This window comes from Balaenoptera ricei, chromosome 20 (genome assembly GCF_028023285.1).
Source record: "Balaenoptera ricei isolate mBalRic1 chromosome 20, mBalRic1.hap2, whole genome shotgun sequence".
Taxonomy (NCBI): Eukaryota; Metazoa; Chordata; class Mammalia; order Artiodactyla; family Balaenopteridae; genus Balaenoptera; species Balaenoptera ricei.
This window is the reverse complement of record NC_082658.1, coordinates 55,441,974-55,464,732: the sequence shown is the minus strand read 5'-3', so window position 1 is coordinate 55,464,732 and position 22,759 is coordinate 55,441,974. Positions and strand designations below refer to the sequence as shown.

The following is a 22,759-nucleotide window of genomic DNA, read 5'->3' as shown; positions in this document are numbered from 1 at the left end:
TTTAACCACAATTAAAAATTTAAAAACAAAACAAAAAAACCACCTCCATCTTCCGGAAAAATAAAGAAATCTGATACACCAAAAGGCTCCCATGTAAGCAGCAGGAACTTGCTGAAAGAAACACAGGCTACGGCCAGGAGACGGGGTGTACAGGGCTGGAGAGGCCAGCGCTATTCCTGAGTCTCGCTGGCAGAAGGCACAGAGGCCAGAGCCGGGGAGGAGGACCCCGCGACGAGTGGGGGCCTCGAGGGAGAAGAAGGCTGTAACAAGAGTCACCTGAAGGGGTCGCCCACGGGGCTGAGGCAGAGGACGATGTGCAGGTTGTTCCGCACGCGCTCGGTGAGGTAGGTGAAGAGGCTGTCCGAGGACTCGGGCACCTGCTCCGCGCGGGCCTGCTCTATGATGAGCGTCTGGATCTGCGCGGAGGCCCCAGTCAGAGGGCTGAGGTTTCAAGGGCAGAACCCAGGGCGGGAGGGAGGAGGGAGCAGCAGGTGGGGCTGGGCTGACAGGGTGTGGGTTTTAAAGCAGCTCGGCCCACTAGCGTCCCGCGAGGGAAGATGGCAGAAGAGGAAGCACCACCTAACGGGGGGCTGGGGGGAGGGGGTGCCACAGCAGCATCCTCTGGGATTAGGTGAGAAGGGCTTAGTTAGGAAGGCCAAAGAACCAACTGGTAGTGGGTGTGGAAGGATCGCACCTCTTCAAACTCATCCACCTTATAGAGATTGGGGACCTCGCCTGAGCTGAGGATGTTGTTAATGTCCTCTAGGAATGATTCGTCAGCAACCTGGGTGTCCACAAAAAGGAAGGACGTGGCCTTGAGCTCTACCCCAGCCTGGCGATACAGACGCTTGATATCTGGGCCAGAGGAGACGGAACGACTCTTCAGATTCACCATCCTGTCCCTCCGTCCCCTTCTGAGATTCAGGAGCCCTCCCCCAGCTGGCAACACATACAGGACACCGTCCTGTACCCCACCCGGGCCTGGCGCGGCTCCCTACCCGGCTTCCATCCCTCCTCTCACTTGTCATCACAGGAAGTTCAGGCATCTGATCTTTCACTCCCAGCCCCAAACCCTCTTCCACCTCAGAAACCCAGCGTTACCGTCTCGGAATTCCTGCTTTCGATAATGTTTGGTGACCTCAATCTGGAAGGTGATGTACTCGCAGATGGATGAGGCCAAGCGGGCCAGACTCTGGCGTCCGCTGCCCCCAATGCCCACCAAGAGCATGTTGCCCCGAGGCTGTCCAATGACCCGCACAATCCGTGTGACTGGAGGGTAGGGGGTGAGGGTAATGAGTTGGTTGAACAACCTCAGGGGACCTCCAGGCCCTAGGCTGGGGACTGGGACGACTAAAACTGCAGCAGAGGAACCAGGCAGCGTGGGAAGAGGTTGGTGCCTGAAGCACTGGTAGCAATTCAACTCTCAACCTCCACCGCCTCTGTTAAACACCATCATCAAGGAAAACCCCACCCATGGCCACAAGCACATCTGGGGTTAGGGAGGAAGGCAACTTCTGAGACTTGATTTGGGAGCAACCTGGGAAGAGATTCCCATTTCCTTGGAATATCCCATAACCAGGACGCTGGAGAAGGGACGGGAGCAGGAGGTGCTCACCGTGCTCAATGGCCTCTCGGAAGAGCACCAGCCGCATTGGCACGACGGCGGGTGACAGGTTGTACTCATTTAGTGCCGTCTCCATGGCTGTCCTCAGGACCGTCAGATCCGTCAGGTCTTCATACACCTTGGGCTCCCGCAGGAAGTCCCCTGGGTCATGGGAAGAGGGGGGCAGATCTCAAATGCCTGGTCCTCCCCAGGCTTCCCCAAAGGGCCCTACGCATCCATGGGACTTGGTGCCCCGCCTCCCCTTCTAACCCATCTCCTAAGAGTCTCCAGCCTAGAGGGGCCACAGCTCCCAGCTCACCAAAGATGGGAGAACGTTTGTTGGGACAAAGGTTATGAAATGTGAGGTCAAAGAAGGAGCCGAGTTTGTCACTTATGATGCCCACGAAGGCTTCCATGTCTGCCGTGTCAACTAGTCGGTCAGAGAAGACTCTGTTGGGAGGGAGCTGGGGTGAGGTCTGGGAATGAAGAGGAGCGTGGTCTTGGGGAAGCGACAGGCGGGTGGGGGGTGGGGGCTTGGGCTTGGGAAGGCCTGGATCTGGCAGGCACAGCTACCTCACCTGAAACATTCATGGATCCAGAGTCGTGTGATGCTGGACTTGGTATCGTGGAAGTCCCTGCTGGCTCTCAGCATGCCCTGGAACACCTAGGGAAGGGGCGTGGCTAGTGGGATGGAGGGAGGGAAGAGAGTCCCTCCAGAAGTTTTAGAGAAGGCAGCATTCCCGGATGGGGCTGGTTTGGGGTGTGTGGGATGCTGCTGAGCTCCAAGGCTTACTTGGAGGAGAGGAGAATGCCTCCAAGGAGGCTGTGCTGGGCCAAAGGGGCAAAAGGTCAGACAGAGTTTCACCTTGGAGATGTCTCGAAGGTTGAAGAGGTAGTGGATCTTGGCAGGTGTGGGCAGGAAGCGCTGTACCACGGTGTTGTACACATCCAAGGTGGCCTTGGTCACCACATTCCCAATGGGCTTCACCTCTTCCTCAAAGTCCTGGAGCTTCTGATTGATCATGGTGCCGAATATCCGGATGATCTGGGACTCCTAGAAACAGGCTCTCAGACTCAACGTTGCAGGCTCATGACCTTTCAGCCAAGGTGGGGGACTAGGGTCAGGGGAGAAAAGCACTTGTCTTGGGGGCAGAATTTAAGGGGGGCACAAAAAACCCTCAGAAATCAAGAGGATAATGCTTTAGTGTAATATTTAAAAATCAAGATTAATGCAAACTGTCCACGATGAAGAAATACGAACATTTTAAATAAAGACGGGATCCGTATTGCTGGTTTTTCCTTTTGTCTCAGGCTCTCATGCGGCTCAGCACGGTACTATACTGATCTTGTACTTATTTAAAATTTTGGTGTCTTGTTCATCGTAAATTTTTGGCATTAACTTTTTTTAACGTTGCATGAAAATATTATTTATCTTGATTTCCGAGGGTTTTGGGTGCCCCTGAGTGGCTCCCTCGCCTCATCCTAGCCCTGGGCCGCTCCCAGCTCTCTGCTTTGAGGCTCTACCTTCCTGGTCTGTTTGGCCCCCACTCTCTGCCCACTGGGACTCTGAGGCTTCACATGCCAGAGCCAGGCTGCACTGTCACCCTGCAGCCCTCCTAGCTCAGCAGAAGCAAGGCTCCTGCGGACAGCAGTCTCCCCTCCGTGTATCATAGCTCCCTGAATGCAACTCAGCCCTGGGGGTCCTTGGGCCCCTCTGTGATCTGCCCCGTCGCTCTCTGAGCCACAGATGGCTTTGCCTTCTACAGTCCCCTCCCCCAGCCCTCAGGATGCCCTCACCGTAGGGAAGGTCATGTTGATGATGTTGAAGCGACTCTGCAGCCTTGGGGAGATGACGGTCCGTCCACCCCCGGGAGGGCCCATGGCAGCCATCAAGAACATGTCCTAGAGAGCAAAGACCAGATGGGGCAGGTGGGGGGTGGTGGTGGTGGAGACAGGTGAGAGGACAGGAAGAGAAGGAGCATGGAAATAGGGAGGATGTGAGAGGAGCCAGGAGGAAGAGAGGAGATGGAGGGACAAACGGGAAGAGGGAAGACAGGGAGAGAAAGAGCAGGAAGAAACACGGAGCAGTAGGGGCAGGGAAAGGTGAGGGGAAGGAAGGGATTTGGGACATTTTTACAGAATTACTAAAGTAATGTATTTGTTCTTATTTCATCATTATAATCCATGTTCCCAAACTGGAAAATAGAGGTAAGTTAAAAAAACAACATTTGATTACGTCTTCTAGACTTTCTCTTCTTTTCTATTTTAAATATATATATATATATACACACACACGTATCTGTGTATGTATGTGCGTGTTTTTTCTCAGAAACATATGAATATATTATTAGGTGAGTTTTGGACCCCGAGGGCCAGATAGATGAGTGCCCCAGGTATCAGGCTGGAATGGCTGCCTATTGATTCAGGAAAAAGAAACAAGACGCTCAGAATCCCACGGGAGAAAAGTCAGGACTGAAGGGAGACGCCTGGACTCTGGGTGGGGAGTGGAGGTGGTTACTGAAACAGTGGGAGGTGGAGAGGCCTGGAGAGGGGGTTATGGGCAGCTCTGGTTGGCATCAGCGTTGCCATGGGAGCGAGGTGTAAGAGGCCTGGGAAAGGAGTGGAAGTTGGAGGACAGGCTCCCTTGGTCACGAAGCACAGGACAGTCAGTGAGGAGAGTCACTAACAGGAATTGATAACCTAGGAGCCAGATGTCTGGGCCCTGAGAAAGGCAGGACGCTCCTGTGTGGGGAGGAACATAGGCTTACAGGATTCTATCCTGGGGTCCCAGAGGAGCAGAGACTGAACGCATCATGGGCGGGAACGGAGGCCTGAAGGACAAATTCTCGGGATGCTTACTCGAATGTACTTGATGGTCTGCTTCGTTCGATCATACCAGAAGCCATAGTCAATCCAGAGGCGAATCAGCTCCAGGGGGGGCTGGGACCCAAACGTGTCCTTGGCTGGCATATTTAGGTCATCCATGAAGGTGATCATGCTTTTGCCTCCAAATGGCACATAGACACCCTTGGTTCGCTTCTCCACCCTGCTCTCAATGATGCTCTGCACGTTATTGGATGTGGTCTGGTGAAAAAGGCACAGAATGAATGCTTGGGTCCCCCAGGAGAAATACGGGGTTAGAGAGGAGCGTCGACCAGGCACTTGGATCCCAAGGGGGAGCAGAGGCAGGGAAAGAGCAGGGAGCTGGCGGCCTGGCCCTGGGTCCTGCCACACACCTGCGCAGACATGTTGACAGTGAGCACTGACCACTGGCTGGAGGGCAAGGACTGCAGGACACTCTGAGCGATGGATGTCTTTCCAGTCCCCACGGGACCCACCAGCAGGACGGGGTTCTGGTTGGCCACCAAGGTGCTCACCAGGTAGTTGTAGCGGACAGTGTCAACGGTGGGCACCATGATCTTGTAGAAGGGGAAGCTGGGGGGAAAGGGACTGTGTCTCAAGATCGTAGCCCACTCCTTTCTAACTCCCGCTTCCTTCTGCCCCCCAGTGTTTATCTTCCTCCGGCATCACCACTCTCGAATCACCAAGCCTGCCTCCTGCGGGGCCTGGGGAGCAGGCATTCTCCTGAAGGACCCTGTCCCATTTCCTCTAGATCCCGCTTCCTGCACTGGAAAGTCACCTCTGCCTTGGGATCCACCCTCTCTTCCTACAGCTCACTTTTGCACCCCTCTTTTGCTCTCTCACCACATCTCCCACCCACCACAGCCCCAAGCCTGACCCACCCCCCAGGCCCGGCTCTCACTTTGGAGGGTAGCGCCAACTCTTAGGGAGCTTCTCCTCAAATGATGTCCAACTCCGCATCTTGGGGTCCACAAAATACTCATACACTGTGTCCTGAGGAGGGAACGTGTGGCGGGTTACCAAAGCCTTCCTTTAGCTTTTCCCTGCCCAGAAAAAGCGCTCACAGACCACTGGGCAGAAGAAAGAGAGCCGGGTGGCAGGCTGAGGCTCAAGAAGAGTCTAAGGATCAGGGATGCAGAAAAGTAGGGCAGCTGGGTTTGAGGGCCCTGACCTTGTTGGGGAAAGTGCCCTCAATCTCTCGGAGGTAACTGTCAATCTTCTTGCGGCCCTCCTCATCCACGGAGGCACACACAGACCAGATCATGCTGAACACAAATGTCAGCTCTACCATGGAGACAAAGTTCTCACCATCAGCTGGGTTCACCTGGGTGGAAAAGGAGAAGCGGAAATACCGTAAATCTATAAGAGGTGGAGGCGTCTAATTGTGGCAGCTCATCACAAAGGCTTAGAGTTTCCCTCCCTTCCTGGTTCTGTTTGGAAAACCATATGGCTGTAGATAAACCAAAATCAAAACATTTAAATAAACCTACTAAGTTACAGAGACACGGTGGGAAATTGTGTTGAGGCTCCACTGTCTACCATATTGAATTCAGAGTTCTTAGTCTGTCCTTCCAGCACACACACATCTCACCATCCTCTTCTCGGGGTCTCTGCTGCAGCGAAGAGGGGTTGTGACACCGCCAACACCATCCACCCATCACCCACCCTGCCCAGCGGGGACTGACTCTTGTGTCTCTGTGTTTTTGCAAAAGCCGTTCCCTTTACCTAGACTGCCCTCCTCTCTTTGTTTTGTTCATCAGTGTTCTTCCCCCTACCCAGGCCTCCTCAGCAGCTGGGTGCCACTGACACTATATTACTGGCCTTTTCCCCTATGTCATTTTGCAACTTCACCTACATAGTTTTAATTTATATTAACTGTACCAGGAATGACACATACTGTTATAGATCTTAATTGTTATATAACTTTATATTAATAGTTGAGTGATCTGGCAATGTCCTTAGAAACAATATGAACCATTTCTAGGCAGTGATTTAATCTCAACAGAAAAATACCCAATTTTGGTCCTTACTCCATAATTCTAAACCAAACAAAAATTTTCTTAAATATCAGTTAATCTGAAAATTTCTAAAACCCCTCATCAGGTTAGGTGGGGAGCTCCTCCCAGCAGAAACAGTATCCCAGGGTCTTCCCTGGCGGTCCAGTGGTTAAGACTTCACCTTACAATGCAGGGGGTGCGGGTTCGATACCTGGTCGGGGAGCTAAGATCCCACATGCCTTGCAGCCAAAAAAACAAAACATAAAACAGAAGCAATATTGTAACAAATTCAGTAAAGACTCTAAAAATGGTCCATATCCAAAAAAAAAAAAAAATCTTAAAAACAAACAAAAAAGAAACAGTATCCCAAGGCCTCACAGATTCTAAGACTTAATATTTAATTTTTGAAAGGATGGAGAAATGAGGAACCAAATGAACTATCCTCAGCTCCCACATATGGGCAGGAAATTACAGTGAGACCCATTGTGTACTATATCTGATTTAGAGTCCTTAGTTTGGCCTCCCAGTGTGCATGCACATGCGTGCGCGTGCGCACACACACACACATGCACACCCACACACGTGCGAGCACACGCATGCACACATGCACACATGCGCATGTGCACACACACGCACACACACACCGCTCGCTGCCTCCACGGTTGGTGAGGCCTTCCCTTGGAGTCTCCGCTCCACTCAAGCCTCATGTTCCAATTGTGTCTCAGACACACCGTTTCCCTGAAGTTGTCCCGGGAGGTCGAGAGCCCTTCCTGCCCTGGTCCCCCCTCACCCCGTTCTCCGGTGTGGCCAGGGCTGAGTACAGCTTGCAGAGGGAGATGATGCCGCTGTATTCCGGGAGGGGCACCAGCTCGTTGCAGTTGTTCTTCTTAAAGGTCAGCATCTTGTTGATGAACTTTTCGAACATGCGCTGAAGAGGCTCTGCCTCTACCTGGAGTTGAATAAGCAGGGGCTCTGAATTATTCTTGTGTCCCCCCCAGGCCCCACCGGTTCCTCTCCTCTCCTCCATTCCCTTCATACCTTTGGCCTCTTCTCCAGCCATGACTGAACATAGGGCTTCCAGCCCAGGTCAGCGTAGTCAGTGTACACCATCCCGCAGCGAGACACGGTGGCTGGGGAGGCCACTGCCAAGTTTTCCACTTCGAACAGGAGAGACACCTATGGATATACTTGGTCAGAACCTTGTCTTTCCCTCAGTAATAAAAACACCCAGAATTCTGATGCCCCAAGGTGTCTCTACTGAGTACCATGTGTGGCAGGATGAATAAAGACCTAAGCTTTACAAATGATTTGTTCATTAAAAGAAATCAGGGTTTATTCAAGGTCATCCTTATGAAAAATCACTCCCTCGCTCACATTGTTTGAGCGGGTGGGAAAGGGTGGGCTTTACAAAAGCCCACGAATTGTAACTCTGGGTGCACAACGGAAGGTCATCCCTCATATGTCGGTGGCAATGAGGCTGCCTCAGTCCACACGGTGCGCCCTAGTACACAGTTTTTTCTATACAGCTGTCCTCAGCGTCTGTGGTAAGACAGGCATTTCCTCTTCAGTCACAGGTTGCCCTGAATCCAGGCATCCTCCTCCTGGGCGTTCCTATAGAACCTCCTCTTCTTGTTGGACGCCCCCGCTCTTCCCCTCAGCCCTGCCCCGGGCCCTCCAGTTTCCACTCCCGAACCTGCTCAGGCATCGCGATGCGCTCTCCGTTGATAAGGGTCAGCACTTTGTTATCGTCCATGACAGAGTTCATGCTCTCAATCCACAGTGTGTCCACAGGGCCATCGAAAAGGATCCACTTCTCATCCGGCTTCTCGTCTTGGTCGGAGGTGGATGATAAGGAAACCAGAGCTTCGTTACCCAGCCCTCCCTCCACACTCATCTCCCTGGAGACGCAAGCAGTTGCTTCCTGGTGATCTCCGCATTCCCCAAGCACTTTTTCCCCCAAAATGAGCTTTCTATCCCCAGACTGCCCACCCCCGCAGGAGATTTAGGCATCTGCTCTCCCTGCCCCAAGATCCTTTGGGTACCTGCACAAGCCGTCCGCATGACACTGGACAGGACGCCGTCTGTCCATTCATTAGTGCTGAGGTCATATTCCCCATACAGCTCCCCTAGGGACAGTGCCTTAGGGTTCAAAGGGAACTCCTAAAAATGACACAGGAAGGGGGCTTTGAGCTGCCGGCTGACACAAATCCCAAGATGTCCCTTTATTTCCAGCCTCGCTTTATTTCCAGGTATTTGTATTTGGCCCCTGTCTCTCTCATCCCTCCCAGGCCGCCCTCCTGGTCTGCACCGCCCTCCCAGACACCTACGCATCCCTGCCCCCAGCCTCACTGTCTTCCTGCTACTCAAGTCTCCTCCAGTGGCCCCACTGTCCCAGGTCCGTACTCTGACAATGTTGAAGTTGGGCTCTCCGGCGCGGCACAGGGAGGACAAGGAGGACTGAAGAATTCTCCACGAGGCAGTCTTGCCGCTGCCTGTGCAGCCCACGATCATGGTGGAGTGGCGGGAGTTCTTGGTTTCATACAGCTGGATAACCTTGGTGAGGGTGAACGGGGTGGTCTGCAGGCCCATATCCCGAATCTCCTGCTCAATGGTCTCCCGCAGCTGAGAGAAGGGAAAATACAGGAAGCAGAAGAAAAAGGGTGCTGCTTGTAAAGGACTTTCAAAAGCTCCCCGATACCCAGAAGGATAATGTGCAAACCATTAAAAATCGCACCAGGGCCCTTTGCACCCTGGCAGTTGTTTGTTCCTTGGGAGGCTGGCCAAGTGCAGAGTTAAGAGATTGGGCTCTGGAGTCAGCCAGCCTGGGTCCCCAGCTTTCAGCTATGTGAACCTGAGCAAGTTAACTTCTTTGAGCCTCAGTTTCCTAATCTGTTAAATGGGAGTAATGATGGTACTTCCCACGTAGGGCTGTTGTATTAGATAAGATAGTCAATGTAAAACACAATGTCTGACACGCAGCTCTGCACGTCTTTTCTTTTTTTTTTTTTTTTTTTTAAATTTTTATTTATTTATTTATTTTTAATTTATGGCTATGTTGGGTCTTCGTTTCTGTGCGAGGGCTTTCTCTAGTTGTGGCAAGTGGGAGCCACTCTTCATCGCTGTGCGTGGGCCTCTCACTATCGCGGCCTCTCTTGTTGCGGAGCACAGGCTCCAGACACGCAGGCTCAGTAATTGTGGCTCACGGGCCCAGCTGCTCCGCGGCATGTGGGATCTTCCCAGACCAGGGCTCGAACTCGTGTCCCCTGCATTAGCAGGCAGATTCTCAACCACTGCGCCACCAGGGAAGCCCTGCACGTCTTTTCTAATATCATTCAACAAATATTTATTCAGCCTCTAAAGTATGTGCCAAGCAGTGTGCTGGGTGCTGAGAACAAATTAGTGTTCATCCTATCGCAGAGCCCACAGTCTGGTGGGGGAGCCCGACATTAAACAAATCATCACCTAAGTTAAAAAGACGAAAACTCAAATTCAAAAAGATACATGCATCCCAATGTTCATAGCAGCACTATTTACAATAGCCAAGACATGGAAGCAACCTAAATGCTCATCAACAGATGAATGGATAAAGAAGATGTGGTATATTTATACAATGAAATATTACTCAGCCATAAAAAAGAATGAAATAATGCCATTTGCAGCAACATGGATGAATCTAGAGATTATCATCTTAAGTAAGTCAGACAGAGAAAGACAAATATCACATGATATTACTTACATGGGGAATCTAAAAAAAATGATACAAATGAACTAATTTACAAAACAGAACTAGACTCATAGACATTGAAAACAAACTCATGGTTACCAAAGGGGGAAAGGTGTGGATAAATTAGGAGTTTGAGATTAACAGATACAAACTACTATATATAAAATAAACAAGGACCTACTATATAGCACAGGGAACTACATACAATATCTTATAATAACCTATAATGGAAAAGAATGTGAAAAAATATATATATATATAAAACTAAGTCACTTTGCTGTACACCTGAAACTAACACAACATTGTAAATCAACTATACTCCATTAAAAATTTTTTAAATAAAAATGAAAAATAAAGAAATGCTTATAGAACCATGACCCATGTGGGTCCCAGAAGAGTGTGACATTTTTAAATACACAGCCAATGCAACCAAATAAGTTCAAACACATGCAAGATTTTACTTGTATCTCTCAAACACCACTAAGAGGCCTCACCCCTACTACTTCCCTCCACTGTCTGAGAATTAGTTGTATTAGCATGTTTGGGTGTATTTGTGTGTATGTGCGTGTTTAGCATCATGCCAAAAGTTTAAAATGTCACATTTTCTATTTACTCAGTTTAAAATATCCTGTAATTTCTTCTTTGACCCATGAGTTATTTAGAATTGTATTGCCTAATTTCCAAACATTTGGAATAATCATATTTTGTTACCAATTTCTAGTTTAATTCTATTGTGGTCAGAGATCATCCTCTGTATAATTTTCAATCATTTGAAGTTTATGAGACCGCTACTTAATAATCCAGCACACAGTCAATTTTGGTAAACGCTCCATGCATACTTGAGAAGAATATGTATCTGCAATTATATGCATATAATGTTCTACGTGTGTCAGGTCAAATCTGTTAAAAGCATTCAAATCCGTATCTTTAAAAAAAATATTTATTTACTTATTCATTTTATTTTTGGCCGTGTCGGGTCTTAGTTGTGGCATGCGGGAACTTTCCCTGCGGGGCACAGGCTCTTTGTTGCAGGGCTCGGGCTTCTCTCTAGTTGTGGCGCGCGGGCTCAGTAGCTGTGGCTCACGGGCTTAGTTGCCCCGTGGCATGTGGGATCTTAGTTCCCTGACCAGGGATCAAACCCATGTCCCCTGCATTGGAAGGCAGATTCTTAACCACTGGACCACCAGGGAAGTCCCTCAAATCCGTATGTTTATGGATTTTTTTTTTCTTTTTTTTGGCCACACCGCACAACTTGTGGGATCTTAGTTCCAGGATTAGACCAGGATTGAACCTGGGCCACGGCAGTGAAAGCGCTGAGTCCTAACCACTGGACTGCCAGGGAACTCCCTTTATGGATTTTTTTATCCACTTATTTTGTCAATTTCTGAGAGAAGTATGTCAAGATTTCCCCCTAGGGTTGTGGATTAATCTGTTTCTACTTTTAGTTCTGTCGATTTTGTTTTATGCGTTTTCTAGCTCTATTATTAAGTGCATACAAATTTAGAAAGCCATATCTTTCTGGGCATTGGCCCTTTTATCATTATGAAATGTCCCCCTTTATCTTTAATATTCTTCTTGCCATAAAGTCTACTTTGCCTGATATCAGTAGAGTTAACATTGTGATCAGAAAATGTGTTCTGGGCTTCCCTGGTGGCGCAGTGGTTGAGGGTCTGCCTGCCAGTGCGGGGGACATGGGTTCGAGCCCTGGTCTGGGAGGATCCCACATGCCGCGGAGCAACTAGGCCCGTGAGCCACAATTGCTGAGCCTGCGCGTCTGGAGCCTGTGCTCCCCAACAAGAGAGGCCGCGACAGTGAGAGGCCCGCGCACCGCAATGAAGAGTGGCCCCCACTTGCCACAACTAGAGAGAGCCCTCACACAGAAACGAAGACCCAACACAGCCATAAATAAATAAATAAAATTAAAAAAAAAAAGAAAATGTGTTCTGAATAAATTCCTTTGAAATTTTTGAGGCAGATTTATGACCTTTACATGGTCAAGTAACCTAAATATTCTATGTATGCTTGAAAAAAATGGTTATTCTTCAGTTATTGAGTGCAATTGCTGTCGATGTCTTGATTAACTCAAGATTGATTGTGTTGTTCAAATCTTCTTTAACAAAACTGATTTTTAGTCTGCTTGGCCTATCAGTTACTGAGAGATGTGAAGAGCGCCACTACGACTGTAGATTTGTCTATTTCTCTTTGAAATTCTGAAAAATTTTGTTCTATTTATTTTGAGGCCATATTATTAGATGCATGCAAATTTAGAATTGTTGTATCTTCCTGGTGAATTGAACTTTTTATTATTATGAAGCGACTCCATTTCTGGTAATTCATTTTGCCTTAAGATCTATGTTGTCTGATATTGCTACCCCAGCTTCCTTTTGATTAGTGTCTACCTGATGTATTTTTCTAGTCTTTGACTCTCCACCCTTTGTCTTTACGTTTTACGTGTGTCTCTTGTAAACAGTATTAAATATTAGTATAACAATGTATACTACTCAATACATGATTATTTTTCCTTTCCTGCACAACTTTTTGGTTTTCCCTAGGGGCTAATAGTTGCTCTGGTTTTTTGTTTGCTTAGTTTTTAATATACTGATCTTTAACTCAACTCCAAACTCTGCCAGTTGACTAAATCTCTCAAAACTTTTATTCTCATCAGGTATCGATTTCCTCTTCTTAAAGAAGTCTAGGGACTTCCCTGGTGGTCCAGTGGTGCCGAGTCCACCTTACAATGCAGGGGACGTGGGTTTGATCCCTGGTCAGGGAACTAAGATCCCACATGCCACGGGGCAACTAAGCCCACACGCCAGAACTACTGAGCTCGCGTGCCTCAACTAGAGAGCCTGCGTGCCGCAAACTACAGAGCCCACGCGCTCTGGAGCCCTGGAGCCCACGCGCCACAGCTAGAAAAGAGAAAGACCCGTGCGCCACAATGAAAGATCCCGCACGCCTCAACAAAGATCCCACGTGCTGCAGCTAAGACCCAATGCAGCCAAAAATAAATTAAATAAATAATAATTTTTTAAAAATCTTAAAAAAAAAAAAAAGAAGTCTGCCTGAACCTTCAGATTTGCTTCAGTTTGGATTGGCTTCTCTCTTTGTCTGGTGCACAACTGTCATCCCTTGTCCTCTATCTTCCTCTTTCTTGGACTGCTCCTGCATTGTGGTAGAGCACATCCTCTGGTAGCTTTCTGAGGAAAGAATGCAGTGGAGGTAAATTTTTTTTTTTTTTTTTTGAGAGTCTGCTTGTCTGAAACATCTCTGATCTAGCTTCCTACGTGACAGGTTGTCTGGGTATAGCATTTGAGGTTGGAAATAATTTTCCTTCAGAATGTTGAAGGCTGCTTCATTGTTTAAAGAGCCAATATTGCTATTGAGAAGTCCAACATTCTAATTCTTGATCTTTTGCATGTCATCTCTTTTTTTTCTCCCTTTTTGGAAGCTCGTTAAATCTTCTCCTTTTCCTAGTGTTTTAAAATTTCACAATGCTGGGCCTTGGTAAGGATTTGTTTTATCTATTATGTCATGCATTTATAGATCCTTTAATTATGGAAACTTAGATGCTACAGTTCTGGGGATTCTTCGTGAATTGTTTCATTACTGATCCTGGCCTCCTCCATTTTCTCTGTTCCTACTTTTTGGAACTGCTGGTATTTCAGTGTTGTCTTTCCTAGACTGGCACGTGAATCTTAATCTCTTTCCCGCTTTGTCTGCTCTGCTCTATTCTCCGGAATATTCCTTTTCCAATAGCATTTCATCAGTATTTCATGGATACAATACCTTAATCTTCTCTCTGAGTATACTAATGATAGATTTTTTAAAAAAACTTTTCTTCTCTCGGCATTATCTATTTTCTCCAATTTGCTTTTTCCTATTTGTTTTGGCTGCTTTTATGTTAGAGGTCTTCCTCAGATGTGTGGTGAGCCTTGGTTTTCGGCTCATATATAAGGGTGGAGGACTAAAGAGATGAATGGAAGCTCTGAGTGTGTGAGTGGGGCCTGTAGACTGTGAGTGTCACTGTAGATGATTTATCTGGGACTTTCGTTGGGAAATTTCCATTGTCGATGTCTTGTTCATTCTTCTTGGGACAGAGAGATTCCCCAGAGAGAACTCTTCCAATTTCCTGTCTGGCTGCCGGCATTCTGGGGGCTTCAGAGAAGGCTAAGGGTCTCAGCATTCAATGTGTAAACATTCATTTAATCCCCATTTTTAATAGAGTTTTCTCCCACCCTCAACTATACCATGTGTCCCCCAGACCAGAGACCTACTATTGTTACCCTCTAGTCTTCCACCAAAGTGAGAGAGGCACGGCCAACCAGGGTCGCAGAGAAGGGGAGACCTGCTCCCAAGACTGTTTGCCTCCAATCCTTCTCATTTCAGATACACCTCCTTTACTCACTCCCTCCACCTACTCCCAACTCACAATTCTCCCCACTTCCAGCCTCTTAGGTTTGCTGAGTAAGTCACAGCTTGATTCATTTATTTCCCATGTCACAATTTTGCTGTCATTGCCTCTCCCATTCTCCCCATCCTTTCAGGTATAGATGCCTTATTTATTTGTAAAAATCTCTTTCGAGTAGTTGTAGCGGGTTTTCAAAAGGAAACAAAATTGTTTTTAATCCACCTTTTTACCTGGAAGTCCTCTCTGTGAGTTGCTGGATTTTTAAAATTTCAATTATAATATTTTTTCATTTGTAGGAATGCTGTTGGTTCTTTTCAATCCTACTTTGTTTAGAAGTCTCTTGTTCCTGGATCACAGTTTCAAGCTTCTCTCTTGTTTCTTTATTTTTATTTATTTATTTATTTATTTTGCTGTGCTGTGTGTGGCTTGTGCTTGCGGGATCTTAGTTCCCCGACCAGGGATCAAACCCTCGCCCTTGGCAGTGAAACAGCAGAGTCCTAACCATTGGACCACCAGGGAATTCCCCTCTCTTATTTCTTTAAACATATTAAATTTAGTTATTTCTAGAATTCTGTGCTGATTATTTTCCATGTTTGAAGTCTTTGTGGATCTGATTCTGCTGTTCTGTTGTCCTTTGGCATCCCATTCACAGTGTCTTGTTTCCTTGTGTGTTTTGTGATTTTTGACCAGAAGCTGCTCATTTTCTTGGACTTTTATGAGAATTCTTTGAGGCTTAAGTGGAAGCTTCATTATTCTAGAAATAATTTGCATTTGCTTCTGCCAGTCACTTGGGGGAGACACTAACAACCTGGAAATACTTAAAATTAAGTTCTAAATTTGAGATGTGGGGCATTACACAGTAAAATTAATTATGACCAGAAACCATGTGAGGGCTGACTTGTGGTTAGGAAATCTCAAAGGAGATTTTGCCCCTTCCTCTCATCATCAAAGGTCACGACAAGCATGTTCCTTTACTGCATGGACCCTCCTCAGTGGTGGGTTTCTCATTTTCCCACTTACTGAAGGTGTTTTCCTTTGTGGACGGAAGTTTATGCATGACTGGGTTTTCTGTTATACCTCAAAATGTGGGCTGCTTTATCTCCTACCCCCAGTGCCTTAAGTTCAACAAAAAACTTTCGGGGAGAGAGCCAGCTTTCTCATTCACTTGCCTCCCTGCTTTTACTCCCCCTCCTCATCCCAGAATTCTTTCTTTCTTGCCAGTTTAGCAATACATTTTAAAAGATGTATTTTTATATTTTTATCCAGCATTTTAGTGGTTTCAACTGAAAGAATCATTCAGGGTATCTAAACTACCATACTGCCAGAGAAGAAAATTCCTACACTTTCTAAAATTCTCCTTCCCTGGCCTCTTCTATCCCACTCCTCTCATATACCAAAGAGCTCCTAGCAGTCTCTCCTCAAAACTCCCTGAATGAGGAGAGAAGTAGAGACAGGAGAGGGCTACCAGGTAGAAAGTAGAAAGGCCAGGGGATCAGCGGTCTCAGTGAAGTCAAGGAACTGATGAGTAGAAGTACTTGAGCTGGTGAGTCAGGAAGTAGGGAGTTGAGGTGAGAAAGTAGAATGTTTGAATAGGCCTGTATGGTTTTATAGATAAGGAAGCCCAAAGAGAGGCCAACTGTGTTGCTCAAAGTCACAGCCAGTAAATGGACAGCTAGTGAAGGGCAGAACAAGGCCTGGAGGCCAGGTGTCCTGTTTCCAGACCCACATTCACACGTGAGGTCAGGGAGAGTCTTGAGGAACAAATACCTTGCCGTAGTCAATGACCGGCAGCTCGATGCTGGGGAATAGATCTTGCACGATGGCATTGAAGAGTGGCACGTCCACTGAAGTTAGCTTGGCGATGTTCATGTCTCTCATCGAGAGCAGCAGAACCTGAATGGGAAAAGACAGAGACTCAGGCTCGCGGAGCCAGGGCCGAGGTACTCATTAGGCCCTTCGTCTCCAACTGGGTGAGAGGCAGGAGCTAAGAACAATGGATACATCTGAGCTAGTCTTTAGCGATAGGACAGGTGGAATTCAGGCAACACCTGAGGGGAGGGGCAGGAGGGTGGGAAACCTAATCTAGCGAAAAGTAAGAATCTCAAAAACTTCAGTGAAGGCGCATAGGACCAGTGACAATGGAGGTTAAGGTCCAACGGTTGTGTCCTCAATCTACCTCTTCATCAGACAGATCCGGCTGCAGGCGGCGCTTCTTGCCAGCGCAGTGCAGGAGGGAGGTGAGGGCACGTAGGCCAAAGTCATAATGGTCCTGTCTGGAGAGCTGCTGCACGGCTAGCGAGTAAAGTGTGTACACCTTCTTGGCCAGAATCTGGAGAACAAAATAGAGGAGGAAACAATCCATCTCCCCACCAATCCCTCTGCTTCATCTAGGGACAGTTACAGATCCAAGAAGCTAGGTCCCGGGACTTGGAGCAGCTGGGAAGTGCTCTACGGACAATCCTAATGAGAATATCCTGTGAATCGTGCCATCAAGGACTAGTGACACCGTAGAGGGGAGACCTCCCTCCATATCCTACTGACAGCCATGTAAGTTCCTTGTAGGATAAACTGATTATGAGGCCTCCAGGGGGCTCTTCGGTCCAGAGAATAATCACGGAAGGGAAATAAAGTATTGGAGACAAGAGATTATCAGAATACCTTGCAGTTGCCAAATCCTTCCCCAAAGAGAATGATTTCTGCAATGAGGGTAGAATCGGGCACCACCATGGCAACTGGACGGAACATGGATTTAAGATTATCCGGAAGCTCTGTGCGACCAGCATAGCCTGGAAAACAGAGCCATTTATTCAGAATCCATACTGCTTCCCAAAGACCTACTTCCCAATCAGTCCCATTTTCCCCATCCCCAGCTCCATCCCTAACTCTCTCCCCAGCTCCAACTCTGAGACCTCTTCCTTTCTCATCTCAGCCCTGGCTCTTCCCACACCACTTTGCTCTTCTTTCCTACCCCTGGTCCTTTCCTTAACCTTCTGCATGGCCCTGGTTCAAACTCAAATCACAGAGCTGTCAAGTTCCCATCTCTCCAAGTTCCATGTATAACTCACGTTAGTGCTAATAGAAATCGCACCTGTTTATCTGATTCTTTCAGTACCGAAACCCTTTCCTGTTTTCTCCTAGTTCCTTCCCCCAGAGCTGTTCCCAGGCAACAGTAATGAGAGACCCTAGGCCCTGCACTTTGGGGGAGATTCTCCCATTCGGCAAAAGGGATGGCAGACAGACCAGAACTCTGGGAGCTAGTCCAACAAAAGAAGATGGCTAAGCACTTTAAAAGACTAGGGCTACATATATGCCCGCAAGCTGTTATTAATCCCTTTAGGGAGAACAGTAAGATTGCCACCCTTTTTCCCAGAAATGTGTATGCTTATCCTTCTCTCACACTTTATGGTCTTTAGCCACATTTCACTTGGCTAAAAACACTGGCAGGGGTGGGGGGATGCACAGTTATTTGCCCTGAACACTCAGTTCTCCCCCCAGGAGCCCCATCCACTCCCAGGCCCTTACCAGGGTTCATGGTGATGAAGATCCCACAGGACCACACCAGATTTATTTCAAAGCCCTCAAAATAGAAGCGGGTGAGGCCGGCAGCCAAGGCTGAGAGGATGGACAGGATCTGCTGGGCCACCACGGATAGCACTTCCACGTTGATGCGGTTAAACTCATCAAAGCAGCCCCAGGCGCCCATCTGTGGGTGGGGGGGGAGTCGCTGGGAGCAAGAAAAGTACCCCCAGACTGGGAGAAACTAAAAATTGTGACTAACATATTCTCCCTGAAATGTTTGGATAGGAGCAGCAGCCTCTAAAATGAATGTGTGTGTGTGTGTGCATGTGCGTGTGCGTGTGCGTGTGCGTGTGCGTGTGTGTGTGGTGGAGGGGGCCCCGTAGCACTGTTGTGGTTTCTGGCCAGAACTTTCCATCAGACAGGAAGGATCTAGGGGAATGCCTGAGAGGTGTGGGTGGGAAAGTGACCAGGGTAGGGAACTTGTGGGTGTTGAGCGCCTCCCGTGTGCATGAGTTATTGAATCCTTACATAATCTTGTGATTTTGCAAATAAGCAAAGTGAAGCTCAGGGAGGCACAGGGACTTCCCCAGTTGTAAGAACTAACTGAGGCGATGCAGTGTCGTCAGCTACGAAGCACTGAGCCAGATCTGGGTTTCGGCCGATTTTCTGGAACTAAAAGATACTGAAGGGGCCTCCTGGCCAGGCTGGCAGGACGCTCACCTGGGCCAGGCCTGAGTACATCCGGCCCATGGACTTATAGTCCAGGCCCTCAGAGCAGTTGACCACGATGACATAGATGCCAAGGGCCTTGCCCAGGTCCTTGACGGTCTCGGTCTTCCCTGTGCCTGCGGGACCTTTGGGGGATCCACCTCGATGCAGGTGCAGGGCCGTGGTCAGTGTCGTGTAACACCTGGGGATGGAGGACAGGACTCAAGCCGGACTCCTGGAAGCCTTGGCTCGGCATTCGCTGCCCCTACCCAAAGCCCCTTGTTCACCTCCCCATGGCCGACCTGTCTGTCAGCGGGGTGATGACAAGCCGGCCAGAGTTACCCAAGTACTCATAACCATACTGGAACTGTGTGTTGGTCTGGCGGATCATACAGTCATCGAGATCCTAGGGAAACAGGGCAGAGTAAGAGAGGGGCGGGCTTGGAGGAAGACACAGAGCTGCAGCGATGGCTGAGAGGAGGGCTGGAAGCGGCAGGGGAGTTGCAGGGGGAAGACTGGGGGCTCCTTTTAGAGTTAGAAGGAGGGACGGGCTTACGACAAAGACGGGAACTGGGGGTCACGCTGCACGTGTCCAGCCCAAACTATTGCAGCAGCTGCTTGGAGTCTTTCTGAGTCCTGATCAAGTGACACCTAGAGTGGGCACTCCCTGGAAAAGTGCCACTTGCCACTCCTTACTTGGCAGATTCGAGAGAGAGTTACGAGCTGGATTAGGGTGCTGTGATAGGACTAAGGGTTGGGTTGGGATATTATTGTATTTAGAGAACATGAATTTAGTTAAAGCATTAGGATCGGGTTTAGGGTATGGGAGTGGGAAGATGGCCCTTCGGCACCTTCTCCCAGTAGAAGCGCAGTTGGCTGAGCCAGTCGAAGGAGCTGACATCCATGAGGCCACTCTTATAAAGCTTCTCCAACACGTCCCGGGCATGGACTTCTATCGTCACCAGAGCCACAATTTTAAGGCGCATGATCTTGGTCAGGTTCCCCCTGATGGCTTCCGAGTACTTATTCAGTATTGACACCTGTGGAACGAGGTGCCAGAGAAGAAGGTGACCCGAGCAATGCCACCAAACCCTAATCACGCCTCGTCCCAGCATCATTCCGCATCCAACCACAATGCTGACCCCACCCCCACTGCAGCTCCTGGCCCCCAACATCAGCACAGGGAGACGTACTTCTGACCCACCCAACCTCTTCTTGCTGGACACCTCCCATAACGCACCCTCGTTCGGACCCTTTCCCACCAGCTCATCGCTAATTCTGACCCAATGTATTGCCCTGTCCCTCCAGCTCTAACTCCAGGCCTCTCCTATCCTGGCAGGGCTCCCCACCTGCTTCTTCTTCATGACCTTGAGAATTTTCTTGTCTCCCCGCTCCTTAGCTGTCAGCAGGCACTTGGTGACATCAGCTGTCCACTGGATCTGACTGGCAGTGATCACCACCTGGGGCACGTGTAGAGGCTCTATTCCAAAGCCCTGTCCCTGGCCACACACACAGCCCGGCTCCCAAAACCCAGCTTCTTCTGGGACCAGGTGCTACTCCTCTCACTATGCCTAAACTGCTCTGAAGGATGGGCACGTACCCAAGTCAGGAGCTAAGGGTCCGCGGTGCAGGCTTCCGGGGCCACAGCCCAGAACAGGGGGCAGGAAACCTGCCTTTTGTGCGACTCAAGATTCTGTCCTTAGGGACTTCCCTGGTGGTCCAGTGGCTAAGATTCCGCGCTCCCAATGCAGGAGGCCTGGGTTCCATTCCTGGTCAGGGAACTAGATCTCACATGCTGCAACTAAAGATCCCACATGCTGCAACTAAAGATCCCGCATGCTGCAACTAAGAGCCGATGCAGCCAAATAAATAAATAAATAAATATTTAAAAGGAAAAAAGAAGAAGAAGATCCTGTCTTTACACTGGCTGCTTCCTTTCGGCTCGGCCCTCCTTGTTGCCTCATTTCCACTGACCCCAGCTCACCTGGCCAGCCCACTCCTTCACCCACTTGTCCCTCTTGTTAAGAAACTTCTTGAGGGCCAGGCGGCAGTTCCGAAGAAGGTCCCGGAGGGTCACCCTCATGGTCCGCTCCACATCGCCAAGCCAGGACTGGGGGGAGGTGAGAACAGGATGGCTTGCCCTCAGGGCCAGAGTCAGGAGCCCCCAGAGTGAAGGTGCTTGGGAAACAGGACTCCGGGGCTTTGGGGCCCAAGAGAAGAGCAGGAGCTGGGCAGCGGCCGGCCTGCGTCCCGGAGGGAAATGGAGACTAGGGGGCAGACTGTCCGACTTTCGGGTGCAGGGTAGAGGTTAAGAGTTTTAGGAATGGCAGGCGGGAGGGCAAAAAGTGACTAATATCCCTTCACAGAGATGCCCTCTCCTCACAGAGCCAAGCAAACTTAGAAGAGTCAGCTTGCTTCTTAGGCCCTCGTCGCAGCTCACCTCCACAGGCCCTTCTAGAAGTACCGAGTGGAGGAAATCGACATACTCGCCGTCGCCCGAGAACATTCCCACCGCTTCCCATTTGCTGCTGGGTCCCCCAACCTGCAGAAACAGGAAGCTCTTGAGCCCTTGTAGGGTAATTTCTGCTCCTCCCCCCTCCCCTCTATATTACCAATTCTAGAAAGTTCTGTCCCAGATACCCAGAATCATTATATCCCCCTCCTGCTGGGAGGGCACAGTCCCCTCCGAGGCCTTGAACACCTTGATGTCGCCATCCCTCCCCTGCCCTCCTTCGCATCATGCCCACCTCTACTGACCTTCTGCATTCTCAGCAATTTGATGTTGTCAAAGCATTTTTTGAGGTGTGGCTGCACAGCCTCTGGGTTGCGGGACTGGCCCAGAATCTCCAGGAGGTCATCATTGGACAAGAAGTAGAAGCGGGGGAAAATATGGCGCTTGGTCTCTAAATAAATATCCAGAGACTTCTGGATGTCTTCCAGGATAGTGTTCATTTCTATCAATGTGTCCAGGAGGCCTGGAGAGGAGAACAGTGAATGATATTTGGTGGCCCTTTTACCATTGCCCTGAGTAGATCTCGAGCCTCCAACTATATCCACTTTGCCAGCTCTTGAGTATTGGGGCACAGACTGCCATATGGTTTTTGGAAGCAGATGCAGTGTCCCCAATCACTCTTTTCCCATCCTCTTCATTAATTCATTATTAAGTATTCATTATACACTATTGTACGCATTATACATTATGTATTAATTATACAATTCCATTAATATAACTACATCTCCCATCAGTCTTTTCCCACCAAAGAAGTGGGGCTCTGCCGATCATCCCAAGAACTTCTGAAAATTAGAGCTTGTTCTGCACATAAACAGTTCAACAAGTTAAAACATTAGATTTGGGACTTCCCTGGTGGTGCAGTGGTTAGGAATCCGCCTGCCAATGCAGGGCACATGGGTTTGAGCCCTGGTCCGGGAAGATCCCACATGCCGTGGAGCAGCTAAGCCCGTGCGCCACAACTACTGAGCCTGCGCTCTAGAGCCCGTGAGCCACAACTACTGAGCCCATGTGCCACAGCTACTGAAGCCCGCGCCCCCTAGAGCCGGTGCTCCACAACAAGAGAAGCCACCGTAATGAGAAGCCCACACACTGCAACAAAGAGTAGCCCCCGTTCACCGCAACTAGAGAAAGCTTGTTTGCAGCAACGAAGACCCAATGCAGCCAAAAATAAATAAATGGAAAAAAAAACATTAGATTTAAATGCATATCACACGCACACAATGAAAGGGGTCTGCAGTCACTGGGGTTGCCAGTGTCCCTCGTGACAGAGCAAGAAGAGCACTAGAGGGAATTCCCTGGCGGTCCAGTGGTTGGAACTATGAGCTCCCACTGCAGGGGGCGTGGTTCCGATCCCTGGTTGGGGAACTAAGATCCCACAAGTTGTGCGGCGTGGCCAAACAAACAAACAAAAAGAGCACTAGATTGG

The 22,759-nt window shown here is 48.9% G+C and overlaps 1 protein-coding gene across 1 annotated transcript in view; it reads right to left on the bottom strand.

The window, feature by feature from the left end:
- DNAH2 (dynein axonemal heavy chain 2) overlaps positions 1-22,759 on the bottom strand; it is a 94,997-nt gene that overhangs the window by 26,934 nt on the left and 45,304 nt on the right. Inside the window, 28 exon segments of the mRNA XM_059907447.1 lie at positions 277-416; positions 695-855; positions 1,102-1,269; positions 1,616-1,765; positions 1,923-2,053; positions 2,182-2,267; positions 2,469-2,657; positions 3,401-3,505; positions 4,463-4,687; positions 4,840-5,038; positions 5,367-5,458; positions 5,637-5,789; positions 7,253-7,411; positions 7,501-7,638; positions 8,156-8,292; positions 8,505-8,622; positions 8,866-9,084; positions 16,362-16,487; positions 16,771-16,923; positions 17,253-17,380; positions 18,117-18,297; positions 18,834-19,023; positions 19,124-19,227; positions 19,673-19,861; positions 20,171-20,281; positions 20,806-20,931; positions 21,262-21,363; positions 21,579-21,796. Of these exon segments, the coding sequence (XP_059763430.1) occupies positions 277-416; positions 695-855; positions 1,102-1,269; positions 1,616-1,765; positions 1,923-2,053; positions 2,182-2,267; positions 2,469-2,657; positions 3,401-3,505; positions 4,463-4,687; positions 4,840-5,038; positions 5,367-5,458; positions 5,637-5,789; positions 7,253-7,411; positions 7,501-7,638; positions 8,156-8,292; positions 8,505-8,622; positions 8,866-9,084; positions 16,362-16,487; positions 16,771-16,923; positions 17,253-17,380; positions 18,117-18,297; positions 18,834-19,023; positions 19,124-19,227; positions 19,673-19,861; positions 20,171-20,281; positions 20,806-20,931; positions 21,262-21,363; positions 21,579-21,796 (4,198 nt within the window).